Source organism: Podarcis melisellensis (assembly GCF_964234715.1).
Source record: "Podarcis melisellensis genome assembly, chromosome: 8".
Lineage (NCBI taxonomy): Eukaryota > Metazoa > Chordata > Lepidosauria > Squamata > Lacertidae > Podarcis > Podarcis melisellensis.
Genome location: NC_138540.1, coordinates 25161296 through 25181618, shown reverse-complemented (window position 1 = coordinate 25181618; position 20323 = coordinate 25161296). Strand labels below are relative to the sequence as shown.

The 20323-nt window shown below is 46.7% G+C and overlaps 1 protein-coding gene across 1 annotated transcript; it reads right to left on the bottom strand.

Moving 5' to 3' along the window:
* Nucleotides 1-248: 248 nt before the first annotated feature.
* On the bottom strand, nt 249-19738 carry LACTBL1 (lactamase beta like 1). Its single transcript, XM_081921618.1, has 8 exons — nt 19620-19738; nt 19159-19236; nt 9881-10022; nt 7498-7607; nt 6488-6645; nt 5419-5666; nt 4685-4790; nt 249-2794 (listed from the first exon to the last, which is right to left on the bottom strand). Exons 2-8 carry the CDS (start codon nt 19177-19179, stop codon nt 1819-1821), a joined length of 1761 nt encoding a protein of 586 aa, XP_081777744.1. The 5' UTR covers nt 19180-19236; nt 19620-19738; the 3' UTR covers nt 249-1818.
* Nucleotides 19739-20323: the final 585 nt, after the last annotated feature.

Sequence of the window (20323 nt, the reverse complement as noted above, 5' to 3'; positions counted from 1 at the left end):
CATTTTGAAACCATGAATTATGCAATCCAGAAATGTCACTACCCTTGACCCTTGTTTCCTTGAGCAACCTGGCGGGGCTATAGACGTCTTAGAAGATAGAACACCCGCACGCTATTGCCATCAGCCAGCCATGAGATAAGAATTGTTTTTTTTAAAAAAATGAGTGCAAAAAGATTGTCGACCCAACACTTAGCAATCCATTCAGACCAAAGTGTTTTATTGGAAGGGTATATTATACAAGAGGTTTTATATTCCTGCGCAATACATTTACGGGACTAAAGCCACAAACAGCCCCATTCCCTCACTCTGCCTACAAACATCCTTCTTCAAACTGAAACATGCATTTGTAAGCCGGGGTGAATGAATCTGTTGATTTTGGTTTCTCTCCATTTTTCCTGTTGGACTTCCCAATCAGTTTGTTGTTTTTATTTTTTTAAAAGTCCTCATGTAAATCCACCAGTATTTCAGCACAATTTTCTCCCTTTCTGTATGAAACGTTGCCTGATGCAATTATTTCTATGTTCTATTTTCACAAATATATGCATTTTGGGGGCCCGCTTACCCCTAACAGAAGGATTTTTTTGCACACATTATTTGGCATCACAAAATCTGAAGAAGTGCAGATTTCGAAGGACGACTGTGTTTCAGTTAACACACCATTTTGGAAGGTGTGCATTAGGTGACTCAAATCACACCCAATTTCTCCCATCCCATGCATACCCATCTCTTGATACCGCCCTGGTGTGAATACATCCGAACAAGACTCACACCTTATAAAAAACAACAACACACAACCATTCATCTACAGAAACACAACACTAGGGGTAGATCCTGCATCCAGAGACTGTCCGGGAAGATGGTGGTTCCACTGTGTTCCATTTACAAGGTTTTGTACAAAGCTATGAAGCAATTCCATGACCTTCTGTTCCATCTCTCAGCTGGCCCTGCGATGTTATTATTATTAGGTCCACACGAAACTTCCCTAGTCCATGGAGATGTCAAGGGGCTCAATGTACTGCTGGCTGGCTGGGCTTCAATTAGGGGGAGGCAACCTCAGGTCCAAGAGCTCAGTGCAAACTCCCAGGTTTCTCTGTCTGGCTCCGCTGACCCTTCCCAGCCACACCCCCATCTTCCCAGGCCACACCCACACCAATGCTTCCTTGCATTCCTTTAGTGTTTTTGCCTGGCTGTCCTGTGTCCTTGAACTCAAATGGCTCTTGGATGGAGGATGGAAAGGGGTATGTGAATGTGGTCTATCAGCTAGTCTATTGTACAAATGTAACACTCACATTCATTGAGCCACCTGCTTTTGCCTCTGGCCCCGCCCACCCAGGCACATGACCCCAGGAAGGAGTTCACGAAGGGAATGCAGACCCCAGGCTGAACAGGATTTCCCTACGCCTGGTCTTTTTGAAGGGCCCAGGCATTTCCCTCCTCTCTTTCTCCCTCTTTTCCTCCAAGATTTGAGATTGCTCCTAGATAAGAACCTAGGCATGGTGAGAACTTGAAGGAGTCCCAAGAACGTGATCCCAGAAGCTGTGTTGCTTTTGCAGGGGGCGGGGAACTGCCTCCCAAACATTTTATGTCTCGGTGACCTATAAGGTGACTGGGGCATGTCCAAGTGGACAGCCGTGGAGTTTGTGTTGGGTTTCGGAGAGGGAAGAGGAAAGCTAAGCTATTGGCGGAGGTGGATGTTCTCGGTTCCTTGCCACCTGGCTCGTTCTTTTCTGCAACCTGGTTGTTGGATGGCAGACTTGGGGGAAGTTGATACAGGGAACTCAGAGTAGAAAATATCTCCCTCACCCCTTCTGCTAGCAGTTAACTGTAGAATACTGGCTTGCGCTGGATGCGCACAACATTGTACGTGTTCAGACCCGGAGCATCAAAGCCAGGGGACAAGCCCTTGCGATCAAAAGGGTAGAAATTGAAGAGCTGCCCATCCTGGGTCTCCAGGGACACGGAGGCGGACCCTAAGTGCAGGGTGCATGGGAATTCCTTATCAAACACCACCTGGAAGACACGGTCCTCAAGGTGATGCAGCTTGATGGTCCGATAATTCTCCGGGATCAGCTCCTCGATGTGCGGCCCAAACTGCTGCATGACCAGCACTCCGCCGCTCCCCACCTTAATCTCATAGAAAGTCAGGTTGGAATAGGTGTAGTAGCCAACGTAAGGAGTAGGGCTCGGAGGCGGGTTGAGGCTCTTCTCTGCCTCACGGAAGGCGGACTCCATGGCGGGGATCAGGTACTCGTAGGTCTGAGCTACGACGTCTCCTCGAGGGCGGGGACCAGCCATCAGCACAATGAAACTCAGGCGGAGCTTGGGGACCAGGGAGAAGGTGGCAGAATAGCCGTCCAGGTCACCGTCCTTCCTGATGATGTCATAGCCCAGTTGCTCGTTGATCTCCCAGGGCGTGCCGGTCTTGTTGGCAAAGTATTCGCTGGAGCACTTGAAGAGGGGCGTCAGCATGGTCTTCACGGTGTCAGGTTCCAGGAGACGCCGGTGGTACGTGCCCAAGAAGACCATGGCCAGTTTGGCCAGGTCAGCAGCTGTGGAGTACATCTGCCCAGAAGGTCTGTACCAGCCCAGGTCATAGAGGGGTGCAGTCTGCCCGCTGCTGTAGAAACCCACGGCCATCTGAGAACGGATGGGAGGCGTGATGTCAAAGCCTGTGTCCTCCATCCCCAAGCGGTCAAGGATGTTCTCAGAAACCCAGCGCTGGTACTCGCCTTCTGCAGCGTGTTCAGCTAGGACGTGGGCCATTAACGAGAAAGCCAAGTTGCTATAATGGCATCTGAGAAGAGAGAAAGAGAGGTAGAAAGGAGCAAACTTTTTTCCAGGGTGCCCACCGAGTTTGACCTGAAATACGTGGTGCAGTCATCCCACCTGCATCACAGAGACATGGATGAAGAATGTCAACTGGAACTTACCATGGTGCTAATGCATCTTCTTATTCTATTAATGCAAATTTTACAGAGATGGGCGAAATGTATTATTTGGTGCTTTCTTACTAAAAGACCCAGGAAGACCTTTCTTTGGCTTACATATTGGCTGGCAGGGACAAAAGAAATAATGGGATCTGCCTGTTGCAAAGATTCTGTTTCCGTTTGGGTCAGTCATGCCATTTAATTTCTACGGGTCTTTTCTGAGTAGGACTATCACTGCATATAACTCTACGCATGTTTACTCATTTTATGCTATAAATTATATGATTTTTGTGTTTTGCACATAATGAAGTTTGGGTTGAGATTCCTGCATTGCAGGGGGTTGGACTAGATGATCCTCAGATCCTTTCCAACTCTACAATTCTATCATTGAATGAATTGGAATTTGAGGATGAATGAAAAGTTGTCCAAACGAGCAACATTCCACGATCTCTGTACGCTTCCAAAAATCTCACTCAAAAGAATATCAATACAATGGTATGCACAATCACATAGGAAGCTGTCAGACCCTTGGTTCATCTCACTCTGTATGCCTACACTGACTGGCAGCAGCTCTCCAGGATTTCAGACCAGGAGTCTACTTGGAGATCAACATGGATAGAACCTTCTGTGTGAAAAATGGGAGTTCTACTAAGCTACACCACTTCCCCAAAGGATGTAGATCAGAAGGACAACATGGTAGGGAAATGCTTTTCATTCCATCCTCCCCACACTCTCATAACTGCCTACCGAATGGATACTGCTGAAGGGGTCTGAATTGCAGCCAGATCCTTTGTGAGATTAAACACTTACAAAAAATATCTTAGGAGAGGACAGGAGAGGAAAGGGATCAGCTAAGCTGCTTTGACAATTTCTCACAGCTGAAGCACGTACATCACTGTTTGGTGTCAAAGCCAGAACTGAGGTGTTTATCATGGATCAGCTCCTTGAGCCTATCCAGCAATACACAAAACCTTGGTTGCAGGCTAATCCATTTCAGCCCTTCAACCGGACTAGTAAACTAGAAAGCTGTCGCAGTGAGAAACCAGTTTTTGTTTTACACCTGTACCAATCCAGGTAAAGTAAGATTGTTGTCTCACTGTTTGAAGCCTTAAAACAGGTGTGGGGAGAATTTTCAACGGTTGCATTCCTTTGTATGCAACCACCCGGGATCCTCAGGCCAGTGGGGAGCTGGGCCAGAGGCAAAAGTGAGTAGCGCTTTCAATGTGACACTTACCTTTATACAGTAGGCTATATTGCAACCAAACAAAGGTCAGCAATTTCTACATCTACACATATCTCTCCTTCCTCCACCCAGGTGATGAAGAGATGTTGTCACAGTTCAAGGACACATTCCAGTCAGTCAAATGCCCTCAAGGAGGGCTGGAGAGGGGTGTGACCCAAGGAGGGGGCATGGAACGTGGAGACCCTCAGGGACCAGATAAATAGGCTTGGAGGACTGCATACCCTAGCTGGAAATGTGATTGGAGAGTGCAGGGTAGGGTACAATCATTTCAGCTTTCCCGTAGCTCCCCTTCTTCCCTTCCCCCTGTGTTCTCCTTATATGGTGTTGCAATTAGTAACTGCAACAGTTTGGAAACAGTCTATCTGGCTTGAGCTACAAATCAGCACCAATTGTAACAACCCATTCGGCTCTGTAGTGGTTTGTATCTGCTTCAACCAGTTCCAGACAGGGCACAAATCAGCCCAATTTGGTTCAGTTTGGCCAAACATGGTGCAAAGTGCTAGGGCATTCTCACCTGGTTCCTGGGTCAGCCACCAGGACATCATCTTTCAACAGTGCCAATGCTTCTTGGGTTGTCCCTTTCCACAACAAAGTGGTTGAGCGCAGCCGTCGGGGCAAACCTGCAGTACCCGAGACATGAAAGAGAAGTCACTCATACTATCTACTGATGTCAGTTGGGAAAGAGGTGTGCGATAGGCTCTCACCATAGGTGGTTTAGAGCAAGGGGGAGTGGATTTCAGGCTTGGAAAACCAGAGCCAGTAGATACAAACTATAGGGAGGGGTGATGGGAGTTTTAGTCCAACAGCTCTCATGTCTCAGTCTGAGGATTCCTCATCAGAGGATGACTCGGAAGCCCTGGAATAGCATCAAGCTTTGGATCAGGCTCAGTTTGAGGATGAGGAGCCAGGATCCTTGCATGAGACTCTTTGGGGTTGGGCATCTGCACCACAGGAGAGATTGGCTGCTGAAAGTGATGCTGAACAAGTCCTGAGCACATGGGAGAGATGGGGCCTTTTATGAGACTGACATTCCATCCAGAGAAGTATCTGGCTGCAGACAAGAACTCCTCAGGAATCAAGTCTTCCCAAAAGTAAGATCCTTCTCCCAAGAAGACTTCTGGAGAAGGACAAGCTTCTAGGCATCTAATGAGGTCATGGTGTGGTTCCATCTCAAAGGCTTCAGTGCCATGCTGGGATTGCTGATTAAACAACGTCTAACAGGTTCTCTCCACACATGCAATCCCTCACCTGAGAGCTGGCTGGCCATTCTGCGCAAAGTCACCGGAGACGGCTTGAGGGGCAGCGATCCCTTCTCCAGGAAGATCAGTCCATCCGCTGAGTATCTCTGCTCCGACTCTTTGAGCCGCCCTAGGGGGTTCTTAATGGTGAAGCTCTGGGCATAACGTTCTAAAGGGTCGTCAAGTGATGTCACCTTCCCTTCCTCCCATAGCTTGTACAACATGATGGTGGGGAAGATCTTGGAGACGCTTGCAATCCTACCAGGCACAAACAAACCATACATAATCAGCTGGAGCAGGGGAAGCCAACAGGACACCCTCCAGACATGACTGGATTTCAGATCTAGTCAGACTCAGGCCAGAATATAGGAAGCTAGCTTATACCAAGTCAGATCTTTGGTCCACTTAGTTCAACATTGCCTGTACCAGTGTTTCCGAAACTTGGGTCTCCAGCTGTTTTTGGACTACAACTCCCATCATTCCTGGCTAGCAAGACCAGTGGTCTGGGATGATGGGAAATGTAGTCCAAAAACAGCTGGATATCCAAGTTTGGGAAACATTGGTCTATACCAACTGGCAGAGGCTCTTCAGGGTTTCAAACAGGGAATCTTTCTAAGGCCTACTTGGAGATGATAGGAATTGAATCTGAGACCTTCTGCATGCAAAGCACATGCTAAAACACAGGCAATAGTCAGGTATGATGGGAATTGTAGCCCAATAATAGAAATGTAGGCTACCCTTGGCTGTGTTGGCTACCAAAGGACTTCCCATGGAAAGCTTCCTTTTCTTGGAAACATTCCACAACAAAGGATTTCCCTCACACCTCCTCCCCATGGACGCCATTTGCTGGAAATGGAACCTCTTCTTCCCAAGTGTCATTGAAGCACATAGTCCAAGAACGTAGACAGGAGCATAGGTGTAGTTCAGAAATGACTACACGGACCGGTAGTGGGTTTCTTGGGTTGCAGGCAGGGGTCTTTCTCAGAGAAGACACTGCACGCAGAAATGTGCAGGCCGTTGAGACAAGAGACTCAGGCCGTTCGCCTCACCTGTCCAGCTGGAGTGAGCAGCAGGCTCACCTGTAAATGGTGTATTCGTTGGGGATGCCAGAGAAAGGGTCGGAGCCGTTGCGTTTCCCAAAGTTCCCTGTCCATAGTACTGTGTCGTTGTAGATGACAATGGCTGACAGAGCTGGCAGGCCAGGGCTCCGGATTTTGTGACGGAGAAGTGTGTCTACCTGCAGGAGATTTGAGAAGGGTGAAAGATGGAGAATCAAAGGCCTTCATCATATAGTCTCTCTCTCTCTCTCTCTCTCTCTCTCTCTCTCTCTCTCTCTCTCTCTCTCTCTCTCTCTCTGTCGTATTTCTTTGCTTCTTATGGTGGGATATCTTTGGCCTACCTATCTATGAATGCTAGATAATCACTAAGGCTGCAATGAATTTTCACCTCCCTGAGAAACACCCCCTGAGAAAACCTGAACTGCTCCTTTTCCACTGCTGTTCCTTTATTGCTTCTGCTTTCTGCTGGGTGCCATTCCCTCTGCCCAACTGATAAGAGATCACACAAAGATTGTGATAATGTCAGCCTGTTCTGTTTGGGTGATGATGCCAGAGAGCTAAGCCCGGGGTCAGTACTTCCAGCTTACACTCTGAACAGCCCCAAAATGTAGCCAATCAGACAAAACCACAACGCTAAATTGAAAGCAAGGCTTCCTACTCAAACTCTGAATGGCCAGCGATGGAGTTGTGATACTGGTTGATATCACAAAGCCAGCTCAGAGGATGGCAGGGCTTCCTCCACTCGCTCTGAACTTTCTTTCTTTAACCCAATGTGTATACCCCTTAACTCAATGAAAGATCCCCCCTAAGCAGTTTACAAAGGGCAACCTTAAAAAAGGAAAATCCATTAAGAAAGGCCAATAAAAACAAGAGGAAGTTAACACAGCAAATACAAATAAAACCAGCTCTCTTAAAACCATTACACTTCATAAAATCGCAAAGTTGCATGATAAAAATCACATGCCTGGATAGACTTGCTGAAATTAAAAAAAGCTAAGCCTCCACCCTCCATAAGTCTCACCACAACGTACCTTTTCGAGGGCATCCTTCAGTATTGGGATTGGGTGGTCCAAAGGCACGGGGTCTGGGTAACGGGGACACATCTGTACCGCTTCTGGCCTGACCTCCATCACTGATGGGGCTATGAAGAGAAACAGTGACAGAGTGGTGGGAATGCCATGGTTCAGGTAGGGGTGCTTGAGGAATTTGAGAGGCAGTGTGGTGTAGTGGTTAGAGTATCAAACTAATACCTGGGAGACCAGGGTTCAAATTTCCACACAGCCATGAGGCTCACTGGGTGACCTTGAGCCAGGCACTGTCTCTCAGCCTGGCTGACCTCACAGGATTAAATGGAGACACCTTGAAAGGTGTGACATAAATGCAGTAATAAAGGAACAAACGTTCCAAATTGATAAAATCTGGATTGGCCATCCTTCTTTCTACCGTCTTCCTATCAAACTGGCCAATGGAGTTTTGAAGGGGAAAACAAACACACCCATGGAAAACCTGGAAGCTGATGCATATAGGTTTCGGTGATTATTCCTGCATCGAAGGGGGTTCGACTAGATGACCTTTGGGGGAATCCCTTCAAACTCTATGATTCCCCCACCCTTTTAAATTCACATCACTCTCTTCTGTCTTGGCTGTTACTGAGTGAGAGGTTGTTGGGAGCTTAAGCTGCCTGTGTATAATAATAGAATAAAAATAAAAACCTGCTTATTTGCAAGCGTAATGATGCTGAATTGTTAGGGGTGCTGCAAAGCCAGGGAAGGCAGCTTAAAAGCCAAACATGGACACTCTCCCCTCCACCAAGCTTTTGTCTCCCTTCCCTCTGCCTCCTTCACAGCCTCTCCATTGAGCTCTGAACACCAGCTGCGTTCTGAAAACCTCTTTTACCAGCAGCTAATATAACCGGAATGGAAAGGGGCACGTTGAGAAAGCAGATGTAGAATTACTAATCTATTGACAGCGGCAAGGCTGTCTACTTTATTGTATTGGGGAAAGATCACTTCCCCAATTAACGGAATCTGGGGCATTGGTGTTATGGCTAAGATAGTGTTTCATGGAAAGGTTTGAGACAATAGGCAGAGACATAATAAACATTTTCCTCAATGGTTAATCAGCAGCGGAGCAGTTCAAATAAAGCAACAAGAAAACATTTGCAATGCATTTCTATAAGTGTATGAAAAAAGCCCAGATGCTAGATCAGGCCAAAGACTCATCTAATTCAACATCCAGTTCTCACAGTGGCCAAGGAAATACACACACACACACACACACACACACACACACACACACACACTGATGGGAGCAGCGCCAGAACCTGATTGAAAAAGCATTCCTTCCACTTTCAGTTTACCAACTGCCTCTGGCAGTTCCGCAGATCAAAAGTGGTCAAATGGGTTTTGCATAAAAATATGTGTTAAAAAAATAGTTTCTCTCTAGGCACTTTTTTCTCATTTTCTCATAAAAAATATACAGTGGACGCTCGGGTTGCGAACATGATCCATGTGGGATGCATGATTGCAACCCGCAGCGGCGCATTTGTGCATGTGCATGTGCGGGTTGCGATTCGGCGCTTCTGCGCATGCACAACAGCCAAAACCTGGAAGTAACCCATTCCAGTACTTTTGGGTTTCGGCGGGTCCGTAACCCGAAAAAATGCAACCTGAAGCGTCTGTAACCCAAGGTATGACTGTATATTGTGTGCATTTTGAGCCAAGGATTGCATCAGGACACTAGAGAAGCGTGAAATCTGATCTGCACACTAGTCCAGGAAGTGCAGATCCACACCCTCCAACATTTCTCTGATGAAAATAAGGACAGCCTACTCAACAACAACTTTATTATTTAAACCGCATCCATCTTGCAGAGTTGCCCCAGCCATTCTGGGCGGCTTCCAACATACATAAAAAAACATAATAAAACATTCAGCATTAAAATATTTCCCTACACTGGACTGTTTTCAGATGTCTTCTAAAAGTTGCAGTTACTTATCTCCTCGGCTCAGGGTGCAGCATTACTCCAGACCTCCCAACATTTCTCGAATAGGGATGTCCCACCATACCCTCCAACATTTCTCCAATGAAAATAGGAAAAGCAGGGCATCCTGAGATCAAATTAGAAACTGGGATGGCTTCCATAAATCTGGGACTGTCCCTGGAAAACAGGGACACTTGGAGAGTCTGCAGATCAGGTCAGCTGATATGAGAATTTGCAAAGACTAAATTCCTTTTAAAACCCCTAGTTGCCTAGTAGAAGTGTGAACATGGTGTGTGTGTGTGTTATAAAGAAAACCTGTAAACGGTTCCCCCCTGCTACTCTGGCCCCCTACACACTCTTCTGGTGAGAAGTGCCATGAAACTCTTTGGCCAGAATGGGCTCCTTCAGATGGGCACCTGGTTCAATACTTACTGGGCTCCACTTTGGGAAGGCTATACTGCCAGAGGAAGCAGCTGGTCATGGCAACCGAGAGAAGGAAGAAGACGACGAGAGCCACATGGATCAACTTCACTTCCATAGCAGAGAGCCGGAAGAGGCTGTGGCCGCCAGAGGCCTGCTGGGAGCAATGTTCAGGAGATATTTAGCAAGGTTTTAAGAATCTTAGCTGAAACCAAGGAGCGCTACACGCAGCATGGAGAACTACATTTTAAGAAGGACACCGGGAAAAGGGTTGTAGCTCAGCAACAGAGCAGAAGGTGCCTGCCACATTTCCTGGCCCTGGCCTGAGAAACTGGAGAGCCACTGCCAGCCAGTGTAGACAATACTGGTCTATATGGACCAATGACCTGACTCAGTATAAGACAGCTTTCTATGTTCTTGGGAAGTGTGTGTGTATGTGTGTGCCCTGTAAGGACAACATTTGACCTTTTATATGTTCCCTCTAAAATTGCTTGCTTGGGCAGGGTCCCTTCTTTGTCTATACAAGGAGGGGACGAAACTAGAATTCATTTACTCTGCCTGCCCTTGGCTCTGGCACCCCCTACTGTTGGCCTCCCTGCTTTTCACCCTACCAATCTCAATGGCATCAGCCAACACTGGCCTTATGAAAGGATACCTTTTTCGCCAATGGTGAAATGGCCAACTGTTTCCTACACTCCTCTGATTCTGTTCGACCTCCTATGTTGGAGGCAGTGATGCTTCTGAATAACTGGGAATCTGGAAATCCCAGGTGGATGCACTGAGGTCCTGTTTATGGGGTTCCCATGGGGGCATCTGGTTGGTCACTGCAAGAACTGGAAGATAGACTAGATGGGCCATGGGTGTGATCCAGCAGGGCGCTTCTTATGTTCTCATCTATTCTTTAAATTAAGGGCTCATCCACACCTCCGCTCGTCCCATGTGTAGAAAGTACGGGTCTGAGTGGTTTTCCCCTTGCTCCCTTCCTTTCCAAGGGAAAATCCATTCTTTAGTGCCAAATTGGAGCAAACAGCAATCCAGAAAAAACACAAATTGCTGCTTACTCCCCAGGGGGAAGCAGCAGGATGAGAGGAAATGTGGGTAAGCTAACAGAATAAAAAAAAATCTCCAAGCATTTGATACAAAAACAGTTTTGTAAAAAGCAGTAGCTTTCAGTAACATTTCCTAGTTAAAGAAAGTAAGATAAAAACAAAGCAAATGTATGCATATCAAAATTAAAATCAAGCAATGTAGAAAGCAGATGCGCAGGAGTCAGAATTGAGGAAGCTTTGGGGAAACTAAGTTTTAAAGAGGTATTTAAATGTCATTCCTGTCTGCCTCACTGATTGTCTTCAAGGGACAACCCAGAGGTTGCAGAACAACCAGCAGGGTCTCTTCAGAAGATCTCAAACATCAACATAGTCTGTGTTAGGGGAGGTGGTCTTGTAGATATCCTGGTCCAAAATTGTTTCAAGCAGCACCCCCCTTTCCAAAACATCACAGCTTCTGAGAACATAACAGGCACCCTTAGATCTTGACCATTTTCTTCATCTATTGGGTTGAGACCCATAAGAGAATTGCTGCAAGCCCTACGGTGGACCACGTCAACATCATCACATCCCTCCCCCAACTAAATAGCAGTTAACAAGCATGGGGGAAAGTGAAAAAGAGAAGGTATATCTAGGATACAAATTTATACCAGCTCTATAGAATTTTAAGTGGCATAGGATTCCCTCAAGGAACTTGGAAATTTTAGTTTAGTGTAGGTGTCAATAATTTTCTGTTGGATTTCTCCCTCCCTCCCTCCCTCCCTCCCTCCCATCACACACACACACACACACACACACACACACACACACACACACTGCAAATCCCAAAGAAACCTTTGTAATAATAAAAAGTATCCCTTGCGATTGAAACTTGCACAGTAGCCTTCTCAACTCTGACTAAATGGGGACAACCTGGGTACCTACCTAATTCAAATGTTATGGAAAAAATATGTAGCCATACTTTGACACCCACATTTCCCTGAATTTTGCCATGCAGTTCTCCAGCTAAGTAATGAGCATGAAAATGTATCTGTTGGGGTACAATGTGCCATACTTGCTAAATAGCATACAGGAAAACGGCTTTGCAAAAACAAAAAACAAAAGGGGGGGCAAAATTGTTATAGAATTCTCACTCTAATGCTGCAAATTTTCATTAGCGACATTTTAGAAAAATAAAAAATTGATGTGGCAATGCGGAGAACTGAACTTAAGTTTGGAGAAATAGCAAGAAGCAGAGAGAAACTGAAAGCGACCGCTTTGCCCATCCCTGGGTGCCAGCCTCCCCAGCCCTTGCCCAGCCTTACCAGCAGGACCTGGGACTACTGCAAGCCCAACAGAAGGCACTCCCTTCTTCTGTAGTCTCGAGGTCTTCCGGGCAATGCCATAATGGGCAAGCTGTCATCCGCAATGGAGCTGCAACCCATTAGAGGACGACTTTCCACCGTGCGCTGTGGACACGGTTGCTGATTCTGGCTGTCGTGGGTTTGCTCCAGTCCCCTTTTGGCATTCCCCCCCACACACCGTACCAGCTGCAGGCCTCCCCCTCTCACCACTGTCCTCAGGGACTCCATGGCCCTGCCAACAGGGTGAAAGCCAGAGATTTCCTTGGCTAAACCCCCTGGGGGAGGGGGCGTAAGCTGCTGTGTGCTCTGTTTGTGTGCTCTGGGATCCCAGCAGCCTGGCAGATATTGACCCAAAAGAGCGGGATTCTCCTGTCCATCTGCCTCATTCCAGTACACACACACACACACACACACACACACTCCCTGTCTCTTTGCACAGCAGCATCTCACCCTGTGTATCCCACAACAGTGTCTGGGCCCCAGACATTCTCATACAGGAACATTGGAAAGTGCAATATACCGAGTCAAACCATTGGTCCAGCTAGCTCAGTGCTGTCTACACTGACTGGCAGAAGCTTTCCAAGGTTTTCAGGCAAGGGTTTCTCCCAGCCCTCAAGGGGTTTGGATTTGGGACCTTCTGTAGGCAAGGGAGATGCCCCACCACTGTGCTATGTAAATGCAAAACAGGGAGTTCCCTCGAATCTCCTGCAGATGGGAAAGCAAAAACAAGCCCAACCCCTAACAGATTCACTCTTGTGAGTTCACCGCAGTGTAATTTCACTCCGGCATGTTAAAGGAAACCAACAGAGCCACTGAAACAACCAGCGATATCAATTTTAAAACCAGCCAGGGTGCAATCTGAGCAAACTCAGGGGAATGGGGGAATACTTAGAGCTGCTTTATTTTTATTTTGAAAAAAGGGTTGTTGTGAATAGCATAGTTGTGCAACTCAAGGTGAAACAACATGCTATCTTGGAAAAATATAGGGTTTCCAAACCAAGACTTTGCTGCTGTAACACAAACATGGGGATTTGTTAAGGATGAATTAGAGGGTGAGAATGGAGTGTTTATTTCCTCTGACATCCACTGATTCTCCCCCATAAATGACTCTTTTTTTTATTTTTTTGGTCTCAGAACATGGCAGCAGGGTGGAAAATGTTTCTGCCATTATGTCCCTTTTAGGATTCCTTGGGGCTTGCTCTGCTTTGCACTCTGCCAAACCTGTCCCCATTCTCAATTAACCCCGCAGCCACAGAGACATTTGCCTCCACACATTTGCTAAATGGATAGAGGGGAGGTCAGGGTTATGACTGCTTAGCTCCGCATTTGATGCTGGACACCCCACCAGTCAGTGTCGATTTCTCCCATTTTTCCAATCTTAAATCCAGTTTTTCCACATTTCTGCCTCAATTTGCAGTTGCTTCATTGCATTTTAAAAGGCTTCACGGGCATTAGTCAGAAACACAGGATTATATCCAACGCTAGTCCGATTAGTCCCACCGAACTGAACAGACATGGCTAAATTTGGTTCATCGATTTTAATGGGTCTGCTCTGAGTCCAATTTAGTTGGTGACATCCCTTACATTAATCCTACCACAAACATTTCTGAGAGCTGTTTTCTTTAATGGCATGCATCCCCCCACCAAAAAAAAAGTCATTTTCATCAATATACAGTATCTTGAATATGTAAGAGCAAGGGCAACTACGGAAGCTGGGATAGCTCAGTCGGTTGAGCATGAGACTCTTAATCTCTGGGTTGTGGGTTCGAGTCCCACATCGAGCAAAATATTCCTGCATTGCAGGGGGTTAGACTGGATGACCTTTGCGGTCCCTTCCAGCTCTACAATACTACGATTTGATGACCAAGGCTGTTTATATGGGGCATCATGAAAGGAGAGCACATTGCTAGTCCTTCTGGCTGCAGTTCCATAGCCATGGAGACATCCCTACCAAGGCTGGTGCTCCACTGGTTGCCACCCTACTGGGTCTTCTTTGGGAACATAGGAAATCATTGGTCCATCTAGATCAGCATTGCCTACAGCTCTTTGGGGTTTTGGGAAGGGAGCCTTTTCCAGACCTGGGGATGCTACTGGGGATTGAACTTGGGACCTTCTGCATGCAAAGCAGATGTTCTACCATGGAGCTGTCCCCTTTGATCCCCCTAAGCTGCAATAATAATAATGAAAACATTTGTGCTGGGCTATGGATTGGGGCAGGTGTGTCTGTCTGCACCTTGCACTGTCAGTCTCTGCCAGCTTCTGCCTGAGAAGTGAGGCCAGTATTACTCCATTAGTGCAGGATTGCTGCCAGCAGGAGCCCAGAGGAAGTTCAAAACTGGGGGATTCCATGCATGGGAGGAGCGGAGGCCCAATGCTATCATGGCTGGTGCAGTGATTTGCCTGGCTCTCTGCCCGCCTTTCACTCAGTCTGGTGTGAGTGATGGGCCTGTAAAGGTAAAAAAAAAGTAAAGGACCATTGGACGGTTAATTCCAGACAAAGGTAACTATGGGGTTGTGGCGCTCATCTCGCTTTGGGGCCGAGGGAGCTGGCATTTGTCCGCAGACAGCTTTCCGGGTCATGTGTCCAGCAGGACTAAACCGCTTCTGGTGCAACGGGACACCGTGACAGAAGTCAGAGTGCATGGAAATGCCATTTACCCTTCTCGCCACAGTGGTAACTATTTATCTACTTGCACTGGTGTTCTTTTGAACTGCTAGGTTGGCAGGAGCTGGGACGGAGCAACGGGAGCTCTCTCTGTCGTGGGGATTCGAACCGGCGACCTTCTGTAGTGGCAGCATGAGGCCTGCCTCTCCATCATGTCCTCCTGCTGCTGGCCTGGAGTTTGGATTCTCCTGTTGGTTCCCTTTCAGCCGTTCTGGCTTCCCAGAACGCCACCGCTTTCATCGAGGAGCAGGGATTAATCCTACAAGAATGGGGAGGGGGAGTTTGCGCTTCCCTCTCACAGAGAGATTGCATATTAATTCTCTCTAATGCTTCTCAGCCATGTAGGCAAAATGCGGGGGGGGGGGGCTGACCTCAGCTATTTATAAAAAACCCCCTTCAATCTCCTCTTAGCATCTGCTGGGGAGGGGGATTACACCAGCCAATGGGCAATGGGCAGCCCCATCCTTCTCTCCTATAACAAGATCCCCGTGGGGCTGATTACACTCCTGTGTGGTCTGTTTTCTCCTTCAGTTTGAATCCTCGCTGCCCATCAACATGCTTTAAATTACAAAGCAAAAGGCACAGTCAGGATCTCTTAAGGCAGAGCCTATCTGTACTGACCAAGAGATGCACAGTCTGCTGAAGAACATGAAGGTCAGAATGAGGCCTGCATAGTCCAGCATATTTTTTTTTGCAAGGAGCCAGTCAGTACTAGGTCATTCTGCACATCTAGGCCAGTGGTCCATCAGACAACCTCAGTCTTCCCCTCCCTGCACAGTTTGCAAGCAGCAGTGGAAACAATGAAAACATCCATTTAGGTGCACAAGTGAAAATATCTGAGTTCTACAGGGCTGGCCCTACCATGAGACAGAGTGAGGCAGCTGCCTTAGGTGGCAGAACCTGGCTTGCAGACCTTCCAAGTGTCGCTATTTTCCAGGGACAGTCCTGGATTTACAAGAGCTGCCCCAGTTTCTGATTTGATCCTGAAACGTCCCTCTTTCCCTTACGATGACCCTATTTCCATCGGAGAAATGTTGGAGGGTATGGTAGGATGTCCCTATTTTCACCAGAGAAATGTTGGAGGGCATGAAGTTATCCGATCCCACAGCCATCTGAAGGCAGCTCTGCATAGGGAAGGTTTCTAAATGTTTAATGTTTTATTATGTTTTTATATACATGTTGCAAACCACCTAGAGTGACTGGGGCAACACAGTCAGATGGGGCTGGGTATAAATGAATGAATGAATGAATGAATAGGGAATCTCTATTTTCACTGGATAAATGTTGGAGGATATGGTGGTAGCAACTGTCTTCCCTTTCACTTCCCAAGTCCTGCTCTGTACACAATAGCCTGATGCCTTGGAATACAATGGAGGATGCTGTCCTATTGCCAGTGTTGACGTAAGATCCAACTGCCCATGTGGTCAGATTCTGCATGTGAAATCTTGGCAGCATCACAGCAACACAAGAAGCTGCTTTATACTGAGCCAGGTCCATCTAAGTTTTGCATTTTGTACAGTGACTATTGGCAGCTCTTTGGGGTTTCAAGCTAGAATCTTTCTCAGACCTACCTGATTGTGTTGGGGATGGAACCTGGGACCTTTGGCATGGGAAGCACATGAGATACAGCCCTTCATGCTTGTCCTTTGCACCACAGGCAGTCAAATGTCTTGGGCTGAGCCTGGGGTTCTAAAACACAGTGGGAGGGGGAGCCTCTGCCAGAACAGCAAGCACCCCACTTCACAACTGATGGAAGGAGATCAGAGCAGCAACACGCGCTGGGAGCCAGTGTGCTCATCCCCACATCCCCTCCACCGTATATTTCCGTAACACAAATACCGAATGCCAGAAGACCAGCAGAGGCTACTCCATCAATCCCCACCTGCCTGTCTCCTTATTTGCAACCAATCCAGGGATTGGCCCTGCCTGTTAGCAGGGCCTCCTTAAGTCTCGGTGTTGCCCCTTGTAGAACTCAGCAGGCTGTGTGCGCAAAACTCTCTGTCTGTCACTGCATTAACATTCCACCTTTTCTTCAGGGTGTGCTTGGTTCTTCCCCCTCCCCCGTTTAATCCCCTACCCAGTGAGGTAGGTCAGGCTGAGAGGAAGTGACCTTGTCAAGGTCACCCAGTGAGCTTCATGGCTGCGTGGTGATTTGAACCCCAGTCTCTCCCAGATCCTAACCACTCTAACCATTGTACCACACTGCCTCACAATAGACGAAGTATCTCAGGAGGTGATTCCACCTATTGATGGGCAGCTGACCTTCTGCGTCACCATTCCCAATAATAGGCAGGGTGAAAGCAAGACTGTAGGCTTCTGATTTTTTTTTAATCATGTTATTTAGTATGGCTGTAGGCATGGGCCAGTCTATGAGTTTCTCATCCATGCCAGCTTTATTTTATTTATTAAATTTCCAAACTGCCCTTCGTCCAAGGATCACAGGGTGGTTTGCAATATAAAAAACACAAAAATGCATAACACCGAAACAGACGAACTGGCAGCCCCCTCTCTACACAGTTCCTAAAGGTGCAGGATCCCATCCTCTTTTGCATCTGGCTCTCCATCTGGTTAAGGAGGAAGCCCCAGCTAACAGCAGGATGCTGTTCTCTCTTTTAAAAAAATATATTTTTATTAATTTTTACATGAAATTCCCCCCCCAAAAAAAATACAACATATTTACTCATCTTATTCAGTGTTTTGGACTTCCATCAACCATATCTGAAGATTTTTCAATCTTTTATCACTTAATCTGCATTTCATTAATTTCACTATTACTTTTAATAGTCTTTCACTAATGGTTCTCTTCATACTTTTCTCTGCAATATTTCACATAGTCCTCCTTACAAAACTTCTTGCAATCCTACTAGCATAATCTGTTGATTACAAATGCTTTTCAGATAATTCACACAGTCCTCTGAGAATCTCTGATCCCACAGGTTTCAAATCCTTCCTGTCATCTTGTCTAATTCTGCATAGTCATTAATTTTGTCTGCCATTCCTCTTTCGTAGGTAATTCTTCTTGCAGGATCCTGTTCTCAAGGTACTCTTATTGCATTCAGTGGGAACTACTCTAGGTGGGTATGCAATGGCAGCCTAAACCCTCATTCTGTGTTCCACACTTACTAAGTTTTGGGAGACAGTGCTGAACTATATTAATAAAACACTATGGGAAAAAGTAAGACTTTTCAGAGGTCAATATGCTCTTGAGCTATATACCCATTGTATGGAAATTGACAACAGGGCAGTGAAAATGGATTTTGCATGCCCTAACGGTAGCCAAGAGACTGATACTAAAGAATTGGAAGAATAGAGGTACGATTCTGCTCAATCAATGGCATGGCAACATGACAGCTTTGGCAACATATGAACGAACAGCTTATAGGCACAGACTGTCTTTGGATAAATACAATGAAATGCGTTTATGCAGAATATATTGGGTTATTGAAAAGTATATGTGGATTAGGATAAGAAGAATATACATATTTGTATATTAATGTATGGTAATGTAACAGTATTGTTTCTTTTTTCCATTCTCACTTTTTCTTTCTTCTTCTTTTCACTCTTTTTCATAAATGATCTTTTCTTAATAAAATATTAATATATAATTTTTTTATTAAAAAAGAAAAGAAAAGAAACCCTCATTCTGCTTTCTGCCCTACATTGCACTACACATCCTATGGCATGACGCAATAAAGAGTTAAATGCTTGGTGCTGTTTATCATGCCCAGAAGGAGACGACCAATGATATCTATGGAACACATGAAGCTGCCTAAAATGCAGATCACTGGTCCATCTAGCTCACTATTGTCAACTTGGACTGGCAGCATCTCTCCAGGGTTTCAAAGCAGGGACACTGCCTGCTCAATCTGGAGATGCTGGGGACTGAACAGGGCTGCTGCCTGTGAAGCAGGAGTTCTACCGCTGAGCTACAGCCCTTCCCCAAAGTGCCAAATTTGCAGAACTGCACTTGCGGCGATTTGTTTTAAAAACCACCTTGGCTGTGTTCCCCTCCTGACTATTGGGGTTGTTTTGTTTTCCTCCATCATTTTCCCCCTCAGTTGTTCAGACTCGCCCCCAGGCAGCAGTTAACTTGCAGATACATAAATTAACCTATGCAAATGAGAAATAACGAGGAGGATGGCAGACCTGGCCTTCTTATCGGAGAGCCCAGGTTGCTGCACCCAGAGGGCAGCTGCAGAGTCCCTCTCCCCTCCCCTCCTTCTTATTGAGGCTTACCCGAAGCTGCAGGCCTTCCATAGCTTGCTACAGTTTTTCCTTCATGGCGATATCTCTAAAAATCCAGGGAGATGGCCCCTGCAAGAGAGGTAGGATCAGTTAGAATAGGGCTCCTTAGTTGATTGGGAGACCTGGGAAGCAGATGCTCTGAAAGTTCCCATGGCCTCCGATAAATCTTCATCACCTTTCCCTCCTCCTATATTTGCAGGTCGGATGTCTTCCTCTGGCCTTTCATGTCTCTAAAAGCCCAAGAAAACTTAAATGGGTGCTCTGGTGCTGGCCAGGCACTTGGGGCAACAGGGGCACTGCCCAGCTCCCCAATTCTGTTCCGGTAGACTTCTTAATTTGAGAATGGCCTGGAATAATCCAACAAGCAAAACCACCCCTACCTCCCGAAAAAGGAGCCTCGCAAGGGCCACCAGCTCCCGTTTTGCAGAGATGCCATTAAAAAAAGTTCTTACCAGGCTCTCTGCTTCTGCTTTGTGTGTCCAAGTGGTGCTGCCTGGGAGTTTGGGGGCTGGCGTCCTGCTGCAGATGTTAAGACCGGACAGAACGGTAATCCCGTCGGGCGCAGATTACTCCCCTCGCCAAGGCAATGTGCAGGCTGTGGAACATCTGGTCCGGAGCAAGCCCAAATGCAGCCTGGGGTTTCACGGGGCAGACGGGGAGGAGTGCTTTAAGCCCTGGCACAAACATTTGCTGGCTGAGCTGTGCAGGCAGCTGACCACTCCAGATTTCAGAAGGGAAATGTGTTAATCGGGGCAGGAAGGGAAGGAGATGGAAGGGTGCTGGGCCTTGGGGCAGCCGGGCATCCTTCACTGCAAAGGCTGTATGTGTTGCAACATAGAACCATAGAGTTGGGAGGGACCACGAGGGTCATCTAGTCCAACCCCCTGCAACACAGGAATCTTTTGCCCAACGTGGGGCTCGAACCCACAACCTTGAGATTCACTGGGAAACAAAATTTTTGTTGCATTGACACTTGCAGTTGTTCTAATCTAATTTTGACATGCTGATTTCATATCTGAAGTTGGTTTTGTTCTGTAAGCTCTAGTTGTTGTTTTTTGCAATTCATGTTTTTCACTTTTCACCATAATTTTTGTTTTTCACAATGCAAGAATTCAATTAAACAATTAAATCAAGAATTTTATTAAACAGATAACCA